Source organism: Phytophthora sojae, assembly GCF_000149755.1.
Source record: "Phytophthora sojae unplaced genomic scaffold PHYSOscaffold_1, whole genome shotgun sequence".
Lineage (NCBI taxonomy): Eukaryota > Oomycota > Peronosporomycetes > Peronosporales > Peronosporaceae > Phytophthora > Phytophthora sojae.
In genome coordinates this window covers 12992340-13012525 of record NW_009258115.1, presented here as the reverse complement: position 1 = coordinate 13012525, position 20186 = coordinate 12992340, and the positions used below count along the sequence as shown (strand labels likewise).

General features: G+C 48.7%; 12 protein-coding genes across 12 annotated transcripts; 7 read left to right on the top strand and 5 right to left on the bottom strand.

Moving 5' to 3' along the window:
- Positions 1-1820: 1820 nt before the first annotated feature.
- On the bottom strand, positions 1821-2045 carry PHYSODRAFT_454938 (hypothetical protein; the record flags this gene model as incomplete). Its single annotated transcript, XM_009519649.1, has 1 exon — positions 1821-2045. A coding segment is annotated over one exon (225 nt), but the record flags the coding sequence as incomplete, so codon positions are not given.
- A 1431-nt stretch (positions 2046-3476) lies between these two features.
- PHYSODRAFT_475100 (hypothetical protein) lies at positions 3477-3710 on the bottom strand (the record flags this gene model as incomplete). Its single annotated transcript, XM_009519648.1, has 1 exon — positions 3477-3710. A coding segment is annotated over one exon (234 nt), but the record flags the coding sequence as incomplete, so codon positions are not given.
- An 85-nt stretch (positions 3711-3795) lies between these two features.
- On the top strand, positions 3796-4482 carry PHYSODRAFT_466555 (hypothetical protein; the record flags this gene model as incomplete). The annotated part of the gene is made up of 2 exons (XM_009519647.1): positions 3796-4342; positions 4400-4482. The coding sequence occupies 2 exons, from the start codon at positions 3796-3798 to the stop codon at positions 4480-4482; spliced, it is 630 nt and encodes a 209-aa protein (XP_009517942.1).
- Positions 4483-4498: 16 nt separating this feature from the next.
- PHYSODRAFT_472527 (hypothetical protein) lies at positions 4499-5368 on the top strand (the record flags this gene model as incomplete). The annotated part of the gene is made up of 1 exon (XM_009519646.1): positions 4499-5368. The coding sequence occupies one exon, from the start codon at positions 4499-4501 to the stop codon at positions 5366-5368; it is 870 nt and encodes a 289-aa protein (XP_009517941.1).
- A 23-nt stretch (positions 5369-5391) lies between these two features.
- On the bottom strand, positions 5392-6135 carry PHYSODRAFT_476253 (hypothetical protein; the record flags this gene model as incomplete). Its single annotated transcript, XM_009519645.1, has 1 exon — positions 5392-6135. One exon carries the CDS (start codon positions 6133-6135, stop codon positions 5392-5394), a length of 744 nt encoding a protein of 247 aa, XP_009517940.1.
- A 51-nt stretch (positions 6136-6186) lies between these two features.
- Positions 6187-6561, bottom strand: PHYSODRAFT_470003 (hypothetical protein; the record flags this gene model as incomplete). Its single annotated transcript, XM_009519644.1, has 2 exons — positions 6187-6342; positions 6391-6561. Coding segments are annotated over 2 exons (327 nt in total), but the record flags the coding sequence as incomplete, so codon positions are not given.
- A 53-nt stretch (positions 6562-6614) lies between these two features.
- PHYSODRAFT_469865 (hypothetical protein) lies at positions 6615-8201 on the top strand (the record flags this gene model as incomplete). The annotated part of the gene is made up of 3 exons (XM_009519643.1): positions 6615-7316; positions 7410-7849; positions 7925-8201. The coding sequence occupies 3 exons, from the start codon at positions 6615-6617 to the stop codon at positions 8199-8201; spliced, it is 1419 nt and encodes a 472-aa protein (XP_009517938.1).
- Positions 8202-8433: 232 nt separating this feature from the next.
- On the top strand, positions 8434-8790 carry PHYSODRAFT_468556 (hypothetical protein; the record flags this gene model as incomplete). The annotated part of the gene is made up of 1 exon (XM_009519642.1): positions 8434-8790. The coding sequence occupies one exon, from the start codon at positions 8434-8436 to the stop codon at positions 8788-8790; it is 357 nt and encodes a 118-aa protein (XP_009517937.1).
- A 3134-nt stretch (positions 8791-11924) lies between these two features.
- PHYSODRAFT_323998 (hypothetical protein) lies at positions 11925-12760 on the top strand (the record flags this gene model as incomplete). The annotated part of the gene is made up of 2 exons (XM_009519641.1): positions 11925-12632; positions 12695-12760. 2 exons carry the CDS (start codon positions 11925-11927, stop codon positions 12758-12760), a joined length of 774 nt encoding a protein of 257 aa, XP_009517936.1.
- A 1198-nt stretch (positions 12761-13958) lies between these two features.
- On the top strand, positions 13959-14934 carry PHYSODRAFT_295379 (hypothetical protein; the record flags this gene model as incomplete). The annotated part of the gene is made up of 2 exons (XM_009519640.1): positions 13959-14872; positions 14919-14934. The coding sequence occupies 2 exons, from the start codon at positions 13959-13961 to the stop codon at positions 14932-14934; spliced, it is 930 nt and encodes a 309-aa protein (XP_009517935.1).
- Positions 14935-15053: 119 nt separating this feature from the next.
- On the bottom strand, positions 15054-16380 carry PHYSODRAFT_538588 (hypothetical protein; the record flags this gene model as incomplete). The annotated part of the gene is made up of 1 exon (XM_009519639.1): positions 15054-16380. The coding sequence occupies one exon, from the start codon at positions 16378-16380 to the stop codon at positions 15154-15156; it is 1227 nt and encodes a 408-aa protein (XP_009517934.1). The 3' UTR covers positions 15054-15153.
- A 2504-nt stretch (positions 16381-18884) lies between these two features.
- Positions 18885-19998, top strand: PHYSODRAFT_323995 (hypothetical protein; the record flags this gene model as incomplete). The annotated part of the gene is made up of 3 exons (XM_009519638.1): positions 18885-19311; positions 19380-19557; positions 19647-19998. The coding sequence occupies 3 exons, from the start codon at positions 18885-18887 to the stop codon at positions 19996-19998; spliced, it is 957 nt and encodes a 318-aa protein (XP_009517933.1).
- Between the last annotated feature and the right edge of the window lie 188 nt (positions 19999-20186).

Below are 20186 nucleotides of genomic sequence, written 5' to 3'. Positions count from 1 at the left end.
CTATCCCAGAGACTGAGGCGAAGGCAATTATTAGCGACTACTATATCGAAGCGGGTAAATCAGATAGCATCTTCCCAATTCATTTGCTTCCGATCGTAAGTGGGAATCCAAATAAAAAATACTATTTCGCCGTTATTGATGGCAACCTACGACTTAGAAAACTGGACTCTAAGTCAAATGCACCCCTATCTGGTAAAGCTCATACCAGCTTTTCAAGCGTATCCAATGGCCAGAAACATTGAATCTATTAATGGATTACCTTAGAGAGATGGGATCGTTTATCCACTCTGATCACGACGTTGATAATGCAACCAAAGAGCCAATAATGAATGCTCTCAAGCTGTATATGTACGTTTTGAAGGCACATGGGGTTAAGATTAAAGAGCCAACCGTTGGCGGTAAGCTCAAGGGTCGAGGCCTTCGCGGGGCTGGCATCCAGCCTCTCGAAGGTGTTTTACGGAAAACAAATCAAACTTACAACTGGAATGATATTCAAGGTAAAGCAACTCCTTCCGCTTACATATATTGGAAGCTTGGCAGTAAGTTTATCAGACTACCAGATCTCGACAAGAGAACTCTCACGATCGTTCAGCCAAATCGACGAAAAGTAGGCCCAATGCGTGAGATCAGTGATCCTCTACAAGCCGTGATCAAGGATCTTGTCTTCAGAAACGATGTCAGTCAGGAGAAGTATGATAAGCTATCTATTGATGATAAGAAATTGTTCAAGGAAATCCTTGAGATGACACATTTGCAATACAGCTTCGATCATAATTTAGAGGATCCTCTTGATTCCCTACGCATGGAGTACGATAAGCGCAAGGGCGAGCTGATGCTTGGGAATGATAATCCAACGATTCTAAAGCAGTTGAAGGTGGTCTGTGTCGACATGTATAGCAATCGATTGATTTCAGATTCTGAATTCAAGTCAATTATCACGAGACTATTATAAGATGCTGATTCTTGATCCAAGACTGATTTCCAAGAGCGCAGGTATCTATCAGCTCAATGCCGATAGGAACCTCACTGAGCTTAAGCACCTGATGAAGGATCTCATTATCAAGGAAGCTCCTCACCAAGATAGACCAACTGTTTGGGCGAGCGACTCAAAGCCATTCTCCACTAAGTCAGTAGCTACGCAAACCGAAGCAGATGGAGGTCGTATGTGGGCATACAAACCAAAGAAAAAAATGAGCAAGCAGCCAAAGACGTTTGCTCTGTAAGCCTCCTGAATATCTCAGCTCCAAGGGAGCGATTTGACCGAAGGCCAAGAGCTCTCACCTCGAGACCAAGGTCTCTTGCTTTCAAGCAATAGAATATCTGAGCTTTTTCAAAGCGATAGAATAAAGTTTTTTTGCCCGAAGGGAGCCGCTACGCGGGCTCATTGATGTCCCTTATCCTCTAGAGCGTCTAAACGATTTAGGACAGATTGGAGGCATTTATGGAGTAAGCAAGCGATCTTATCGTAATCGAGAGTTAATTGATACCCAGCCATGCCTCCTGCCTGCTCTATCTGCAAAGAATCATTTTGAATGAAAGAGATACACTCGACTGCATATTTGGCTACATCCTGAGCTATATAGCCGAGTTCTTGTCTCTCTGAATTTGATTTATACGCGAAGAGTTTCGGGCTAACGTTTCGAATGAATGCAGTGGTATCATCGATATCTTGGATATTGGTCTTTAATCGCCTATCACTGGTTGTAATAGGACCCACTACTTACAAGAATGCTGTTAGAGCTCTTGATTGAAACGGCGACGCTGCTCACTGGACCAACGGTAAATGTCGTACTGGTTTTAGACAATTGACCATAGCCTAAACCACCGCTATCGATAGTTTGGCTCACGGAGCCGGATACATCTAATTGCGCTGCTGGGGAAGTTGTACCGATACCGACCCTTCCAGCGTTCGTTCCTCCCAGAATAGTCATTCGTGTGCTATCGTTTGTCCCCAATCTCAAATCGTTATTGGTCATCGAGCCAAAGAATACAGAATTTGTAGAAGTAGCTGAAGTTGAGTTATGACATTGGATAGCTGCTCTAACGCCTGAGTTGCCATAGAAGTCGGCAAGGAGACTAAAGCTGCCATCGAGCCATGTAGTGTTATCACTCTGTATCGATAACCAACTACTTTGATTAGCCAGAGTCTGATTGATAGTGCCTCCGCTCACTAAATGAACACTATCGGCATTTAGAGTGCCTCCCAACCCCATATCTCCAGATACAACTAAAGTGCCATTGGTTTGTGTAGTTGATGAAATAACCGCATCAAATAAGACCTTTCCATTAGGAATCCAAAGTGAATAAGCATTGGTAATTGTCATATTAGTTCCTGCTGTAGGAGCATTAGCAATATATACTGTTGCCGCATTTGTAGTAGTTACTGTAGCATTAGAAGCTGCAATAGTTGGTTGAGCAAATGAAGTAATAGTAGCACTTGTCGCTGTCCCAGAAGACGCTGTGCTTGTGTTTGTATAGGTAGTAGCTAATGAGTTGTATTGAATACCTGAAGTAGTCCAAGATGCAGCTGATACACCTGTTCCTCCAATAGTAATATTTTTAGCTATACCCAGACCACCACTAAGCACTAAGCCACCAGTGCTTGCTGATGTAGATAATGTGTTATTAGTTAAAGAAACTATTCCAGAAGCATTAATAGTAGTACCATTAAGTGTTCCACCAATACCAATACCACCAGTTACTACTAATGCTCCTGTTGAAGTAGAACTCGAGGCAGTATTATTGGTAAAGGTAACTAACCCAGATGCACCAATAGTAGTAGCGCCAGAAATACCTCCTCCAAGAGCTAATGATGTAAGAGTGCCCACAGAAGTAATATTACCTTGAGCTGCAGTAGTCAATGTACCAGTAAGGTTTGTAGCTGTTAGATTTCTAATAGTAGCAATATCCTTGTTGGCATCCAGAACAACTACCTTGGAAGCAGCAGCAGTACCAGGAGTTACGCTATCCAATACTCCAATTTCAGACTCCGAAATAGTAGTGGATCCCATAGTTAGTGTACCACTTGTAGTAATTGAAGTAAGAGTGCCCCCAGAAGTAATATTACCTTGAGCTGCAGTAGTCAATGTACCAGTAATCGACGTAGCTGTTAATGAATTAATCGTAGCAATATTTTTACTTGAATCCAGAATAATTGCCTTGGAAGCCGTAGCAGTGCCAGCAGTTACTCCATCAAGCACTCCAATTTCAGATGAAGATATCGTTATTCCACTCATGGTTAAGGAACCACTTGTAGTGATTGAAGTAAGCGTACCTACTGAAGTGATATTGGCTTGAGCAGCAGTCTGTAGTGTACCAGTTAGGTTCGTAGCTGATAATGAATTTATGCCTGATATATTGCTCGAGGAATCGAGTACAAGCGCTTTAGATGAAGCAGCAGTGCCAGGAGTAATCGATAATACATATGTCGGAGGAGCTACTATTGATGATCCTCCTACGGTAAGTGATGAACAACTCAGTGCCCCTAACCCGCTAAGCGATCCATCAGAAGCGACGACAAGGGAGATACCAGGTGTTGCAATCCCTGGAGTGATTCCTGTGATATATGATAGGCGATAGTCGCTTCGTCCGAGATAGAGCGTTTGAGCATATGCATATGTTAAGTATCCACTCGGATCGAGCGAGATGTAGAATGCCGGATTGTAGCACGATGAAATGAATGTAGGTTGAGGATAACTAAATCCATTCATAGATAAGCTATTCGACTGAAGTCGAAGTTTAGTGGCGCGCTAATATTTCTTCAATCTTATATAAGGCACACGATTTTTCTTAGCCATGTCTGCAATTCCCGATTATGGAGGCAGTCTCCCTAAGAAGTATCGAGCTGATTCAGTTGGAAACATAGCGGAATTAGGTATCAAGAAGCTTTTTCGCATGGTTATTCTTGGACCATCGTTTTCCGGGAAGAACAACCTCTGTTATCATATTCTCAAGTCATCTCCGCATGTGTTTAGTCATCTTCATATCATTGCTCGAAACCCTCATCAGGATCTATATGACTATTTACGCGATAAGCTTGAGGGATTTATATCATTTTACGAACCTGATCAACCGCCTAAGGTAGATGCCATCCGACGGACTCCTGGCGATAAGCCAGAGCTTGTCATCATCGACGACTATAGCAACGATAAAAACCTTCAGAAGAATGTATTCAGTCATTACTTTACCAGAGGTCGGCATTTCAAATTGAGTACCATATTCCTAAGCCACAGCTGGTTTGCAACGGACAAGATGATTAGATTGAATACGGAATACGTCGCGATCCTCCGAGCAAACTCTCGTCGGGATTTGAAGCTACTTATCACCGACTTTAATATACCAGGTCTGACTGAGGAAGGCATCCTTCATTATTATAACCGGGCGATTTCTCGAGGAAAAGTCCAGATGCTCTTTATCGATAGTGTCAAGGGTCAAATACGATATAACTTTGATACACCAATTAAAATTGGTGAAAATTATTAAATTGATAATATAAGCGATGAGTTCATTCGTTAAGATAGACCAAACCTGTTTGGTTCAAGATGGGCTCAACAGTCGATGGGCCTATACGTTCCCCGGATCAGCGTGCAATTTTCAGGATGTTGAGGCTTCTATCCAGTCGATCAGTCTGTATAACTCGGAATTCAATGTCGATTCGATTCAGTTCGCCAATACATCGTTTCAGATAGAAGTACCTACCGCTGCAACGACAAGTGTCATTAGTGTCAATCTCGTTGATGGATACTATCTTTACACAGACATCAATAGAAATATACAAACGGCTCTCGTCAATGCTGGGGCCTATCTAATCGACTCTAATGGGAATAATGTTTTCTATTTACAAATCGAAGAGAACAGTACGTATTACGCATGTCAGCTCGATTGCTCGCCAACTCCAACGTCGCTGCCTACCGGTTATACGAGACCAACTACTGGTTTATACTCGAGTGGTGGTACTGGATTGCCTACTACGACTCGTGTTCCTCGCTTGATCATCAATAATGCTGCGTTTGGAAACCTGTTAGGCTTTACGTCGGGGACGTATCCAACTTCGCCTACAACGTCAGCTACGAGTCTGCTAAGCAATACTATTCCCCAGATCTCGCCAACGTCTTCATACGTTGTTAGGTGCGATCTTATCAAGAATGATTTCGTTGCATCAGGTGATATCATGAGTGTATTTGATAAAGTGAATTCAACGATTGGCAAGCAGATTCAATACTTCCCAAGTCATGAGACTTGGTGTCGTACCCACGATGGACCAAGGAGTACTGTAAGCATCAGCATCTGGAATCAAAATGATCAAATAGTCCATTTCCGCGATACGAGCGTTAATATTATGCTACTCCTACGCAAGCGTCGAGCATAAAAAAATGAAGTTTTTTTCAGCCTTTACATTGTGAAAGATCCCCCGTCCTTGTTCTTACGCATAGCACGAAGCTTAGCCATATGAGCCTTTGCTTCAGGAGAGCCCTTTGCGAATTTGGCCTTACGACGCTTGCCAGGTACACCTACACCGAAACGGGTTTTGATACCTCTACGGACACTATGAATCATTTCGTGATGCTCTGGTCGATCAGACTTGCTGACAAGATATTTCTCACCTTCGTCGATTAGATCAGTGATGATTCCTCTTTTCTTAGCATAGCGAAGAGCATTGCCTGCATGTCGTTTTACATCTGAGAAACTGATATGTCCTCCTTCTTCATCGCTCTCATAACCGTCCAATCCTACTCCAGTAAGCGATTTAAGACCAGCTCTGGCTGCAATCCCAGCTTCAGGAGCACCAAATGCAGTAGCAACAGCTGGAACAGCTACGTCAGCTGCCTTCGATAGCAACCCACTATCCTTAGCGAACTTAAATCCAGATTTAATTCCATGCCAAAGTTTTGACCAAATAGATCCACCCTGAGCTCGCTTGTAGCCCTTTTTGATTTCATGCTTAGTTATGTGGAGTCGAACTCCACGTCCGGCCTTCTTAGCTTTGAGAGCTTTCTCATGCGATTCAGGATGTATATGGATCTTAGCTCCTGACCCTTGTAGCTCTGCTGCTGTAAGGGATAGCTTACCAGTATTGGCAGCCTTTCGTAATTTATGGGCAGGAACACAGCTCGAGATGATAAGTTCGTTATACATAATTTGTTGATTGGGGACAACGTTTGCGTGGTAGTATATATTAACTCAGAACTAATCTGCAACAAAAATATTTAAATCTTTGAATTTATTGAATAGATCCATCCGATTGTTCTGCTTTGCATATAACCATAGCAGCGACCAAATACCACAATAAGAGCCGTGAGCTGATTGAGTTTGAATCTCATTGTATTTGCTGATGCCGTATTTCTTCGGTGGCCCTTCTCCCATTGAATCGAAATATTCATGGTTATATACACCTGTCCAATGACCTATGTCTTGGCTCGGCTTACGTAGTAGAATCAGGAACGATCCTTTCCTTGGAAGAGGCTTTTTGATCTCGCTTGACTCATAAATGTGGTCAATATGAACATTGAGCTTCTTAGTTAAAGCTATTAGATCGTGATCTGATGATATTGGTTTTACAAGATATAATTATTTTTCACCAAAGCTATATTGGAGTGTATATAACTGAATCAACTATGTCCGATACTCAGCTCGCTGATCAATTCCTATACCAATCTTCGCTTAAGAGCGATCCGGCCGTTAAGGTCAGCTCTCGAAAGCGTGTGCCGTACGTCATCGATCTAAACCAGGGTTCGTATGCGAATGGTATTATTACGATTGATGCTACAGCTCAGCTTAATGGGGCTGAGGGATTTGCCTGCCTCAGAGATGCCTACGTTGTCATTCCGTACAAGGTGAGTATGAAGAATACTCATGCTTCTACTGCGCTTGCTGCGGCTGCCAACCGACTGAGCGTTGGTCTCAAATGCGGTATATGGAATGTTATCGATGGTATGTCGCTGGAGCTTAATGGTAAGAGCTTGATTTCGATGAGTGAGTATAAGCTGTTTGCTAACAACCTTCGTGCTCAAGCAGAGACCTCTGTAAATAAGCATGGTGCTGAGGATTTCTTATTCCCCGATAGCTCTGGCTCGTTGTTATTCTCGTCTGCTACAAGCAGCCTGTATGGTGATGGTTATTCGAATACGGCTTCGGATATCACTCCTGCTTTGGGTACGGCTTCTACAGGTGCTGGAGTTCTTGCATCCAACGAAGGCTTCGTAAAGCGTCTTCTATCCAATCCACCTACAGCAGGCGGTCAGAACACTAACGGTTGGGTTAGTATCGCTTCTGGAGCTGCGAACACTATTGCGAACCAGTTTGGGCGAGGGGCCTTCGTCCCCGGTGGAACTGCTGCTGCTGCTATCGCAGGAACGTGGAATTGCATGCTCAAGATCAAGTTGGTTGATCTCCACCCGATCTTCAAGGAGCTTGATCTCATGGCTAATCCTCAGATCAAGCTTCGTTTCCGCGTAAATCAGGGATCGGCCGTAATCAACCTTAGCACTACTAAAGCTATGTCGCTTTCATCGACTACGCTTGTTTCTGGTCAATCATGCCCGATCATGGTAGCCTCTTCGGCTGGGTCTGCTCCTAATAGTGGCGTATTTAATGCTACGACCGCAGGTCAGATCTCGGTGGCATGGGGTGCTATTACCAATTCTCTTGAGCCAACCATTGATAGCACCTATTTCCCTTTTACTACTACTCGTCTGTACGTACCATTCCTTGATCTCGAAAATCCTCAAGCTCTGATCAGCAAGCCTAACAAGACTGTCCGATACATGGATTACTATGCGCAATGGTTCTACCAACGCGCAGGTACTGGCGTCAGCTCTACTCAGCTGAACACTGCATTCGATCTACAGCTGTCTGCCAGTCTTAAGAATGCCAAGGTAGTTGCTCTTCTACCGTTTGCTGAGACTTCGTCTGGAAATTTCAATAGCTCTACTATTCAGCAGTTCCAGTCGTGTTTCGATAGTGCCCCTTGGACTGTTCAGCCTGGTTCGTCGATTCGCAACTTTAATGTTCGTATTGGTTCGCAGCAAGTATTTGATATCTCGTATGACTATGATTTCCAGGACTTCATCAATGAGTTCGCTAAGCTTGGATCGATTAATGGTGATCTAACTAAGGAACTATCGAATGGTCTGATCGATTACCAAACCTGGCAGCAAACCAATCGTGTGCTTGTAGCAGACGTATCTTGCTTTTTACTATGAGGAGTGTTTTTCCTATCCCACGAGCGACTTGCTTAACTTTTAGATTTATCTCAACCTGGGACACAAGTAATTCTAACTCTCCTCTATCTGTTAAACTGTTCAGACTTAAGCCAACATTGATTCATTATTCCTTAGATCATAAATGGTCATCTTGTAGCTTGTATTCGAATTAATTAATTAAAATTCAAATATTTCCTGCTGGCTATGTATATAGATACAGTCGATAATAATCATGAATTTAGTTTTAAATTTTGGTAAGCATAAATCCAAGACGATTGAAGAAGTGTATGCTTCTGATCCAGGCTACTGTCGTTGGTTGTCGAATCAGAAGATTCTCATTGATTCCGAGCCTGGCGTTAGTGATTTTCTCAAAGCTAAATTCATCAACGATGATGGGTCATTCTTAATGACTTGGGGCAAATTCAAAGGTCGAACGATCAAACAAATCCAAGCAATCGATTCCAACTACATCGAATGGTTGAAGAAGAATGAATTCGTTAATCAGAAGATGTCTAAGCTGAAGGGTGCTCTTGCTAAGCTGATGGTATTTTTTTTGAAAAAAAATATTCTGGAATTCAGATTAGCTTGAACGAGCTTGTACCCAGGTCAATTCTTCTACGGTTTTCGATCTCCATGAATGACCATGCAAAGATTCAGGCATTGATGTTGTCCACGATTTATGTCTCTTAGTTTGACAATGATGGGCATAGTTCCACCGTTTGCCTGCGTAGCCACAAGGACACGAAATGTCGTGGTGAAGTCTCGCTTTAAAAATGTTCGTCATCATTGCCTCTGCCTTTTCCACGTTTGATACTACTATCGAATGCTTCATACAGCGAACTTTTGACGGAGCCTTACTACAAACATTTCCGTTTTTCAATACAAACATACACATTATCTTAGTTATGATGATATTATATACTTAGTAGTTTATTTGTCAGGATTAAACGTCATTTAAAGATTTGCCTCTGAACAGTTGAGCGGTTCCGAAACTATCCTCAAATCCTTTGAGTGCGTCCTTTCGTGCTAAGTTATCGAGAGGCCGTGCCGTTGAAATGATCATTTGATGTAAGTGTGAGGTTGCTGTTGCTTTATGCGGTGCTTGGAGGTGATAAGGGTGTTCCTTCTCACCAGAGGGAATTGATCGCGTGCATCGTTGAAATAACCTCTTTCACGGAGAACGTTCTACGACTGTTCTCTATGGTAAATTACGGGGAGAAAAAAACTGACTGGGTTTTGTTCCAGTACCCACTACTGATGCTCTCTGATTATCGCTACGAGATCAAGATGTGAAGGGGACCGACAATGTTTGGGTGGACTTGGTGTCCAGGTGGCTACACCTAGTGGACTGCGTGCAGTCGGTCAAAATCGTGCATGCTTATTATCTCGTCAATAATCTCGATTTTAATCCAGCCAGCTCTTATTTAAGACCTAGGTCTGATTTATATATATCGCCAGTACTGGTCTAACATGCAAGCTTGGGGCTCTGTTTTTCCGACCAAAACGCTTTTCTGCGGCTTGGAAAGGCAGAAATGCCATTCTAGACGGGCCAAACCGAGTTTCTGGGCCTAAAAGCGGCCTTCACCAAAGCACAAAGCTAAAACAGCCCTCGCCTATCTCGTGTCCACTCATAGTAAGAGACAGGCGTGGTCTATTTTAGAGGACAAAGTATTTGCAAGCGGCAATAATTTTTAGTCTTATCTTAGACTTGTCCTTGATTTTAGTGCTAAACTCAGCAAACAACCCCTGAGCTACAGAGTAATACATGTAGCCATTCGTAGCTTTAAATGTAATCGGTTTGGTTAACAAGTACTATATTTCGGTTAGAAAGGTACCCGGTTTCGGTAAGTTACAAAAAATTTCTGCCGGCCAAGCACAGCTGTTCGACCTGTGAATAGAAGCAAGCGGGAACTACATATATTTAGGGTCCATTGGCACTATTTGGCCTACCTCGCATTATCATTTAGAATGGAAGGTGAAGGTGCATATTCCTGCCCACTATGCGGGAGGACGTTCGCACACGCAGCGTCCGTGCGTCGGCACTTACGGCGGCAAGTCTGTTATACAAACCGCTTTCCGCAGGAGGTTGAAGCAGAGAGTTTTACTAGATGCTTCCATGTCAAAGCCTCTCATACGGAGAGCCAACCACTATACCAAACAGTAGACTTTAGAGAGGGTAGCGGGCCGAGACTCGAGCCAAGCCCATATCGTGACCACCACAGCCACCAACAATGGCAATCTTACTCAAAACCGCGCAAGTGACATCATAACTTCCCTGGACCGTCCCAAACAGGCTGAACCGTGCTGAACCGTCCCCGAACCGCCCCATTACTTCTCAAAATTGGCCAAACCTAGGCGAAACCGTGCTGAACCGTCCCCGTAACTGCTCAAAATTGCCTAAACGCATCTGTGACGTGATAGATATTAAAACCCGTCCTATTTATCCCACCCACCCTCTTGAAGTGTAACACCCTCCCAGCTTGGCTGAAAAACATGCTCGGTCCGTCCGTCCGTCCGCCGCGCGCCAACTTTCAAAATGCGGGATGTGGTAATCACACCCGTTAAAGTCCGATAGCTCCGCGTAAGTACGATTTTTTAGCGTGATTGTGTCTAGTTTTGTAATTTCGTAAATAGCATATGTTAGGTCCGCAATAACGTAGTCGAAATGACAGGTCTATGCTGTAGGTGCGTAAAGCGTGACGAACTCACCGACAGGACTCTCGGTTAGACGGAGAATAGCAAAGTCTTGCATCAAATAGCACTATTGAGGGCTAATGAACTACCGGGTTAAGTTGCGTTTTGAAATTCCGTGAAAAAGCCTAAACGGGCGGGTTGTTACAGGCACTGCGTGTTAATATTATTATCAATAATACTTTTCGCAACATAAAATATCTTGTGATATCTTACATATCATTTCCGAAGGTGTCAATACTATTATCAATATCAGTATTATCCATTATCGAGCTAACACCCTGATTAATACACGTATATTTAAATACATGTAAGTGGATGGGAGGCCTGGTCGACTCGAGGCGATCTCCGGCTCGACTGGAGGTCCTCGACTCGAGGACCGAGGACCTCGAGGCTTGATTTTAAGCCTGGTTATCGCGTCAATACGCTGCTGATGCTCACGTATTTGTAGCTGGAGCGCGTGCCGCGTCGAGAAATCCAGCCCAGTAAGCAGCTCATCTACTTGGTAGGCTCGCCATCTAGGCTATTCATATTCGCGCTACCGATATTTGTCGCCTTTCAACAATTTTAAAAGAAGACCTTGTTTGATTCCAAATGTACCAAATTGTCATGAGCCACGGTGAATCAAACTATCTTGGCTTTGTGTGGCTCGGACTGCACGTAACGGCGAATCAGGAGCGGACTCCTATTGTCGCGCAAACATTCAAAATTGACGAAGTGGCGCGCAAACAAATTTGGACCAGAAAAAACAAAAGCGAAATATGTATTGCGCGTTCTAGTCGAACTTTCCGAAGTCGATTGATTGAATCGACCGACAGCAAACCGCCCGAGTTTTTGATTTGACTTGAGTTTACTATGTACGCAATAAAGTACGAAATAAGAAGTCGCTCAGGCCGTCTCGGTCGATTCCAAAAGACTTGATATTTGTATTCAGTGATTTCAACCCATATGGTAAACCGACCCGAATCGGCAATATTGGCCAGAATTCACAATACACTCGACAATTTTCACAAAGCAAAGCACCGGCCCGGTATGAGTTACGCCACCTCACCAGCGCACACTGTGTTCGTGGTGCTCACGATCATCTCGTCGGTCTTCGTCCGATTATCGCCGTTCCCAGACTTCTACCGAATCTACAAACGCAAAGACACTGGCGAAGTCGCCGTACTGCCCGTCGTTCTTCTCGGGATGAACTGCTGCCTGCTCACGATCTACGGCTACCTGGTCAACAACATCTTCCCACTGTTCTTCGTCGCGGTTCTTGGGGTTGTCACGTCCAGTGTGTTCATCGGCATCTTCTACAAGTTCACTCCAGATCGCGCTTCCGTCCGCCGAGTGTGTGCAGCCAATTTGCTCATCGTGATACTGGTGGTCGTTTACACCCTTGTCGCTTCGACGTCCGTCACACACCAATCTCGACACGGAGTGAACCCGACCGTCGGGTGGGCCACAATTGCTGGCTCTATCGCGATGTTTGGGTCACCGCTCACAACTGTCAAGAAGGTCGTGCAAACCAAGTCCGCGGCGTCGTTGCCCTTCACCATGTGCGTTACCTACGCCGTCAACTGTCTACTGTGGGTCGTGCTGTGCCTCCTCGCCCCGGACAAGTTTGTGATGATCCCCAATGCCGCCGGCGCCGCGCTGGGTATTGTGCAGGTGATTTTATGCTTCATCTATCGCCCCAAGAAGTCTCACTCGGTGCAAGCAGTTAGCGCCGACGTTGGAGACCTGGAAATACAGGTGTGTACTTCAAGCTCCGACGGCAGCCAACTTAATCAGTTCTTGCGCGCGTCTCGCCTCAGCCGCAGAGTCAAAACCACCACAAGCTTGGTTCAGACTTCGTGGCTTTCCATTCTCCGACAATTTAGACTGCAGCTGAATGCAAGGTGCAAGGCGATACAGCAATTTTCAGCAATGAGAATTCATGTCTTCACTAAATATTGATTTTTTACTTCGAGAAGGATAGAAATCACCACAAGTGCTTACGTTGTAAGGGGCCACATCCTTGTTCTAACAGTAGCTTCGCCTATCACAATACAGTTTTTCAGCTTCACGTACTTACACTATAATAGTAGTAAATTCTTTAAATGAAATTGTACATCGAAGTAGTTTTTACTCTCATCCATCCAAATGTATATACAATATTTTTATTTCAACTAAGCTTACTATAGCAGGATCGTAAATACTCTACGCCCGCACCAGTGCTTGTTTGTGTTTGACATGAAAAAAAGGACCCGACTCTTTATACAGTATGTTTATTATTTTGACAACGTTTCGATAACTCATTGCTTGGTGTTCGGGAACCCTTCGCTCGATTGACAGCATGCTGGCGAGAGTATTCTGCACCGCGGCACATCATGTCGCCATACATGTAGCAGAAAGCCTAGTACAGTACTTGAATCGTTCCAGGAGAAATGTACGTATATGCGACGAAGCTTATCAAATTATCGGACCCGCGCAAACATCACGATGACCCTAGTATACAAAATAGCAATGGATATGGCACAACTAACGCCAGACATACTGATCCCAACAAAAGTATGTAGAGCCAGACTGCACGGATCAAATCAAATGTACATGTAGCTTCTTGAACGCTGTCACTTCTGAATTCACCACCAAAGCACAAGGGCTCGCCTTTCAGGCAACTTTAATTAACTGACTGTAAATGATACTTATCGTTTGGTCAATGCTGGCGCCACAGGCTGGATAAATATTGGGCGCAAACCAGACTGGAGGGTAATACAGTACTTACAAGTATCTCATTACTGTACGTATTGAGCTACATGGGCGCGAGAAGCACTTCTTACATTGTCGGTAGGTACACGAAACTTGTGCCCTGTTTGTTGGTTCTGCGAAGTACAAAACAGCAACCACGCATCATAATAACTATTACGTGTACTTCAAGTACAGGGTGACCGCTTGCCGCCTTTCCGCCTGCAATGCTATTGTAGTAGCAGGTATCTGTTCTCGAGTCCTTCTGCCTCAGCAAGTACTTGACAACGACCTCTTTATTCCAAGTCACTCCCCATTCTCCTTCGTCCAACCTACTGCACTACCGAACTCACCATGGTTCTTTCAGAATCGATCGTTCGCGTCGCTGCCGTCCAAGCTGAACCCGAATGGCTCAACCTGCAAGCCGGTGTCAAGAAGACGTGCTCCTTGATCGCTAAAGCCGCAGAAGCCGGCGCTCAGCTCGTGTCCTTCTCGGAATGCTTCATCCCGGGCTACCCCGCGTGGATCTGGACTCGGCCAGTGGACCCGGAGCTCACCGTCAAGTACATCGAGAACTCGCTCAAGGTCGACTCCCCGGAGATGCAGACGATCTGCGCGGCTGCGGCCAAGCACAACGTCAACGTCGTGCTAGGGTTCTCCGAGAACGACCACAACTCGTTGTACATGGCGCAAGCCACGATCTCCGGAGCCACCGGCGAGATCCTCATGAAGCGCCGCAAGTTCAAGCCCACGCACGTCGAGCGCACGGTCTTCGGAGAAGCGTCGGGGTCCTCGTTGATGAACGTCGTGGATCTTCCGATCGGCAAGGTCGGCGCTCTCAACTGCTGGGAGCACATCCAGCCACTGCTCAAGTACCACACGTTCCTGCAGCGCGAAGAGATCCACGTGAGCTCGTGGCCAGCTCTGGACCCGTTCGTGGAGGGAGACGCTGGTCACTGGGGTATGAGCCGCGAGGGAAGTCACTGCGCTGGACAGCAGTACGCGGTGGAAGGTGGGTGCTTTGTCATACACACGACCGCTGTCACCTCGCAACGCGGCATTGACATCATGAAGACCCAGGGCGATCCCAACTACGGCACTCCGGGAGGAGGGTGCTCGGCCATTTACGGGCCTGACGGTCGTCGGCTGACTAAGTGGCTCCCGGAGACGGAAGAAGGCTTGGTGTTTGCTGATCTCGACAAGAAGCTGCTCGTCGCTGCGCGCACGCTGGTGGACAGCTGCGGACACTACAGTCGCCCCGATATGCTGTGGCTGGGCGCCGATGCCCGCGAACGCAGACACGTCGACTATCAGGGCGCGCCGGAACTGAAGCTGGAGAAGCCCGAGAAGTCGGACGCATCGAGCGAATTGAGCTGGGACAACCACCCGTAGTTGTGTCTTGTGGAGACTGCACCGACATCCGTAGGCATTGCATGGCACCAGGTTTCAAACTTGCTACAGAGTCGTATTTTTCACGCTTAAATACACAACCACCACCCCATGCCATGCACTCACAACAACATCGCCCCTCTACTTACCCGCCAAAAGCCTACGGGATCAGCAGTTCGCGGCGGTGCAGGTTGATCTTGTACTCCCACGACTGCTGCTGCGCGTAGCTCGACACGTAGAGCACGTACATGGTGCTCTTGGCGTACAGCTTGACGGGGAACAGTCGGCTCGGGTCGCTCTTGGGTTGCGCGCTCGACTTGATGATCTGCAGCTTGGCCAGGTCCAGACTAATGAGCAGCTTGGCCGTCGTGTTGTCGAACAGGTGGAACGTCGTGTCCGTGAGCACGCCCCAGCGCGTGACCACCGTCTTCCTGGACGGCGAGGCGCTCGCCGGCGTCCGGGGCGTGAGCAGCGCTGCTGGGGAGGCCAACAACCCGTTGCTCGACACCTGCCTGGACCAGAAGGAGAAGGAGCGTCTCGGCCGCGTGGAAATGGGCGGCGCCATGAGGAACTGGCCGGATTTGCACGGCATGCGGGACGAAATGGGCGTGATCTCGAGCTCCACCGTGCCCTTGACGAAGCGGTGCAGGCCGACGATGGACTCCTCGACGGGGAACTTCCACTTGGCCAGAGGGGCGGTGAACGTCTTCTTGCTCTCCCACCCGGTCTCCATGGGGGCGACGGCCTGGCCCAGGAACCGCAGCCGGCCCGTGTTGGTGACGCCGATGAGCGTCGTGACGATGTCGCACTTGCTGGAGAGCATGGGCACGAAGAACTTGTCGCTCCACGCCGGCAGGTTCACGTTGGAGCTCTTGTCCGTGGAGAAGTGGAACATAAAGGGCCCGAACGGCTTCTTGAGCACGCGCACGTTGCAGAACACGGCCACGACGTTGCGGAAGTCGCAGAGCATCTCGAGACCCTGCACGGTCTTGATCTGCAGCTCCACGGGGCGCCCCACGGCGCTCAGGCGCGTGGCCAGGCGGCGGCGCGCCAGGAAGCAGCGCGCGAGGCGCTGCGCCACGACAGCGGCGCGATGCCGCGACGCGCGACTCTCCGCGTTCTGCAGCTTCTCCAGCTCCGCTAGGCGGCGCGCCTCGGCCACGCGCGGGTTTGTGGGCGGCGGCGTCAGCGTCGGCGTCTCGCCCCACACGCGGCGGCTCTGCGCGTCCATGGGCGGCGTGCCGGGCATCTCCATCTCGTGCTCGGGCTCGTCGCGGGGCGAGAGCTTCTTCTTCTTCTTGGAGGCCAGCGGCGGCGGCGTGCCCGGCTGGTTGGACAGGGGCTCGTCCTCGCTGGGGCGGCGCGGCGGGCGCACAACCGAAGGCATCGTTGGCTCTGTGTCTGTCTACTGTGGTCTGCGGAGGTGTGGGGCGAAGCTCCGTCTGGTCGGAACAGCGTTTGACGTTATGCTGGTGTACTGAAGCTGATGTGTGGGGAAAGCCGAAACATATTGACTTTTGTATGGGAGAGGGCGCATAACTCAGGCGGAGCGCGACTGATATGAAGATGGAGCCAAGAGGTGCTAGGTGGCGGTGGCGGTGGTTGCCGGCGCGCGCGCTCTCTATGAGCTGGGGATACATTTAATATACACGCAGAAGAACAGCTGTTCGGTCCTCATACATCCGAGAGCTCGGGGCTGCGGAGCTGCAGACTCGGAAGGGCCGAGGTGGCGTTGTTGGCCTTTGCTGTCGGACGGGCGTAACGTGCGCACGACGCCTCAAGACGAGGCGTCGATCGCCTCGAGTGGGGCTCGAGAAGCGGCGGCACTTCAGGCGGAGAGCGGAGGCGCTCTCCTCCGTCCAGGGAGGGGTTGAGGCACATGCACATGCACATGCACATACACATGCACATGAACTTGGCGCGCTAATTGCTCTTGACTCATTCGCCATGTGGCGCTGTCACCACCGAGATGTCCAGTCAAGAGGGAAAAACGGAAATGACAGCAGACGTATGAAATTGGCCGGTCGGAAATGTTGTGACAGTACCCGTACGCTGAAAACTGAAGCTGCTGGAGATCCGATGCTCAGTGTTGGTGAGCAGTCGAGCGATCGAGCGAGGGCTGGTCCAGCGCTCCACGACGTCTTTGTCGCTGGCAAGCTGTGGCCTTCATTCTGCAGCGAGGTGACGCTGCCGGCCGAGCAAGCCTTCCCAGCGACAGGATGAAGTGGTGACCAGCGAGGCCGGCTGAGCGACGTGCTCCCACCAAGAAACCAAGAACAAAAAACTACTTCACAAGTTGCAGTGATGAATTGCAGGTCCCGTACCTATCTCCGGCCTGTCAGTACTTCAGCGCCGCCGTCTCCCAGAGCAGAGAAACAACAACCAGATCACAACGGCCAGCGATACCAGCAAGCACCAGCAATTCAACTCAGCATGGGCTTTGGTTGGTGGGCCGCTCTCTCGTGGCCATCCTCCGATACCACGCAAGGAGGAAACCCCGCGCGAGACGAAGCAAGCAGAACACGGCTTGACGGGGGGGGGGGTACGCTGCTGCACGAAGATGAAGAAGGCGCGGATGCGCATCGAGTTGGCGAAGCAGAAGAAAAGAAGGAGGAAACAGAAGACGCCAAAACAGCAGGAAAGCGAGCCCCCTGCGCGTCCAATGCGCCAATGATGGAGAACAATCACCAGGCAAAGCGACGACGCACTGCAACTGGATCACTCGTCTGCATCCACCCTGGATGCACGAAGTACAGGCGATACGGACGCAAGTGGCAGAGGGAAGCCATGCGCATACCCAGGGTGTACGAAATATAGTAAATCTGGGGGCAAGTGCTCGGCGCATGGGGGAGGACAGCGCTGTGAGCATCTGGGGTGCACCAAGCTTCCACAGTCTGGGGCATGGTGGACGGCGGCGAAGTTTGCCTGGGGGAAAGTCTCAGCGGAGCAGAAGACACTGAGCCTGCTGAATCTGCTGGGCTGGCCATGGATTCGAACACAGAGGGCGCCCCCTAGAGTCGGGTGCCGATACTTTCTAAGATCAAGCACTACAGCTATCAGTCGTACGAACGAGAAGAGTATGCAGGACACCAAGGTCAAGACCTGCTACGCAGCAGTAAACGCGGAACATGCCGAGGGAGAAGAAGAAGACCACGTGGTATCTGCCTGTCGGCGGCGTGGAAAGGCACGCGAGCTATAGTGAAGTCGGAGGCTAAAGCCGACACTAGCAGCACGATCTAGGACTCGACGGTGCTCAAATCGCGCGAGAAGCCAGGAAAGTGGGGCTGGGCCATTCGCGCGGTGTGTTGCTGGGACCGAGCAAAAGGGAAACTGCTATATTTTGGAGCAAACTTTAATACTTAGTACTTTGAGCGGAGGAGAGGGTCACAGCATCATCAACTCGAATACTGCAAGGACAAACGCATTACCGCCCCGCGTGCCTAACGTGGACGTTGTTCGGTTCCCCGGCCCAAAACAAGTCGATGGAGTTGCTGATGATGTTGAGATTTTTGGGTTTTCGCAATGGGCTAAACTTGGGAGAGGAGCTCATGAACGAGTTGAATGGCCCCACCGAAGTGCAGGAAGAACGTATCAATACATTTGTTTTCCTGTTGTCGATGTGTGCATTAATCTAAGTAAAATGCCTTGGAAATCCACGCGACCTACCGCGAACAGAGCTGCAACCCTGTATAGGATACGGCGTGGGTCGGCAATAACTACTCCATACTATGGAGTCCATAGTCAAAAGCAAATTCTGCGTGTGCTTTTCAAAGATCTCATACTTCGCCAGTTAAAGTCGACCAGCCCTCATCGCCGCCTGAAACGCGCAACTTCTCAATCACAAGCGGTATTTACGTGGAAGGCAACGACGACCGTCGCCATCTTGTCCACATGAACTGCTTTTCGACGCTCAACATCCAGTGGTTTTCTCCAGTGCTGACTCAAGCACGACGGCGTCAGCGCAGCGAACACAGCGCCATACGTGACCGGCCACACCAACAAGAACCCCAACGCGATGGAACTGTTCGTGGGGCCGAACCGGGGCGATCTGAGCGCAGCTCGACGGCGGGTGCGGAGTTGCAAGATGAGAGGGCTCAGCTCACGCATGGGCGACGAGAGAGCGAAGAAGGGAAACAAAAAGAGGAAGGAGAGGAGGAGTGGGGCGTTGCTACACTAAATGATCGTGGTGGTGAATCTGACTCGCGTGACCAGCGCGAAACCCCACCCCACCAACGAACCAGAGAGGATGAATTTGTACCTGAAGCTAGTGCTGTAATGGCCTCGCCGGAAGCTGTTATGGTAGTCCAGCCGGAGCAGGGTAAGCACGGCCCGATGGTATGGAAGCAGAGAGGGTCCAGCGCACGCATGAACTATGGGCGAGTGAAGCGGAAGGAAAAGAAAACAAGGGCGAAGATGAAGATGAGGTGGAGAACGAAGAAGAGGTCGCTTCTTCGTCATCGAACGAGTCCACGGAGGAAGATGCTCGCCCATCAAAGAGACGGCGCACTGCTGGTGAGAAACCTGCCGCCCGTATCCATCCTGGAGGCAGGAAATGTGGCGGCAAGTGCACTGGGCGTGGAGGACGGCGATGCTCCCATCCAGGATCTACGAAATTTAGTCAATCTGAGGGCAAGTGCGCTGGGCATGGTGGAGGGCGTCGGTGCTCGCAGCCAGGGTGCACCAAGTTTGGACGATTGCGGGGAAAGTGGTGGAGGACGACGATACATACGTTAAGGCGAAGGACGCCTCGATCTCCGACACAGCGGAAGAAGAGCAGCAGCTGGCACCAGACAATAGCGCCTGTAACAAGACCCAGGACTCGACGGTGGCCTTGGACGAGTCCTCGCCGAAGTCGAGAGCGAATGACGCATTTGAGGATGAGTCGGAGGCATCCAGACCGAGGGCAGTGAAGAAACGGAAGACGAAGACGAGGGTAGCTACGTGGGACGACGGTGCTGACGCTGAAGGCTCGAATGAGGGTGATCCTGCCCCCACATCTGATTGAGTTCGCTGGCACTCCCTTGGCAAAGTCAAATTGCTGGAAATATTGATCGGCTTTTACGAAAGCAAGGATTGGTTGGAGTGGTGGTTGAAGGAATATGGGAGTGAAACGATTATTTTGCTGCTCAAAGTCGTTGGAGAACTTTACGAATTGACTGCGTCTTGCTGTTAGGTCGCGGTATGGTGGATAGC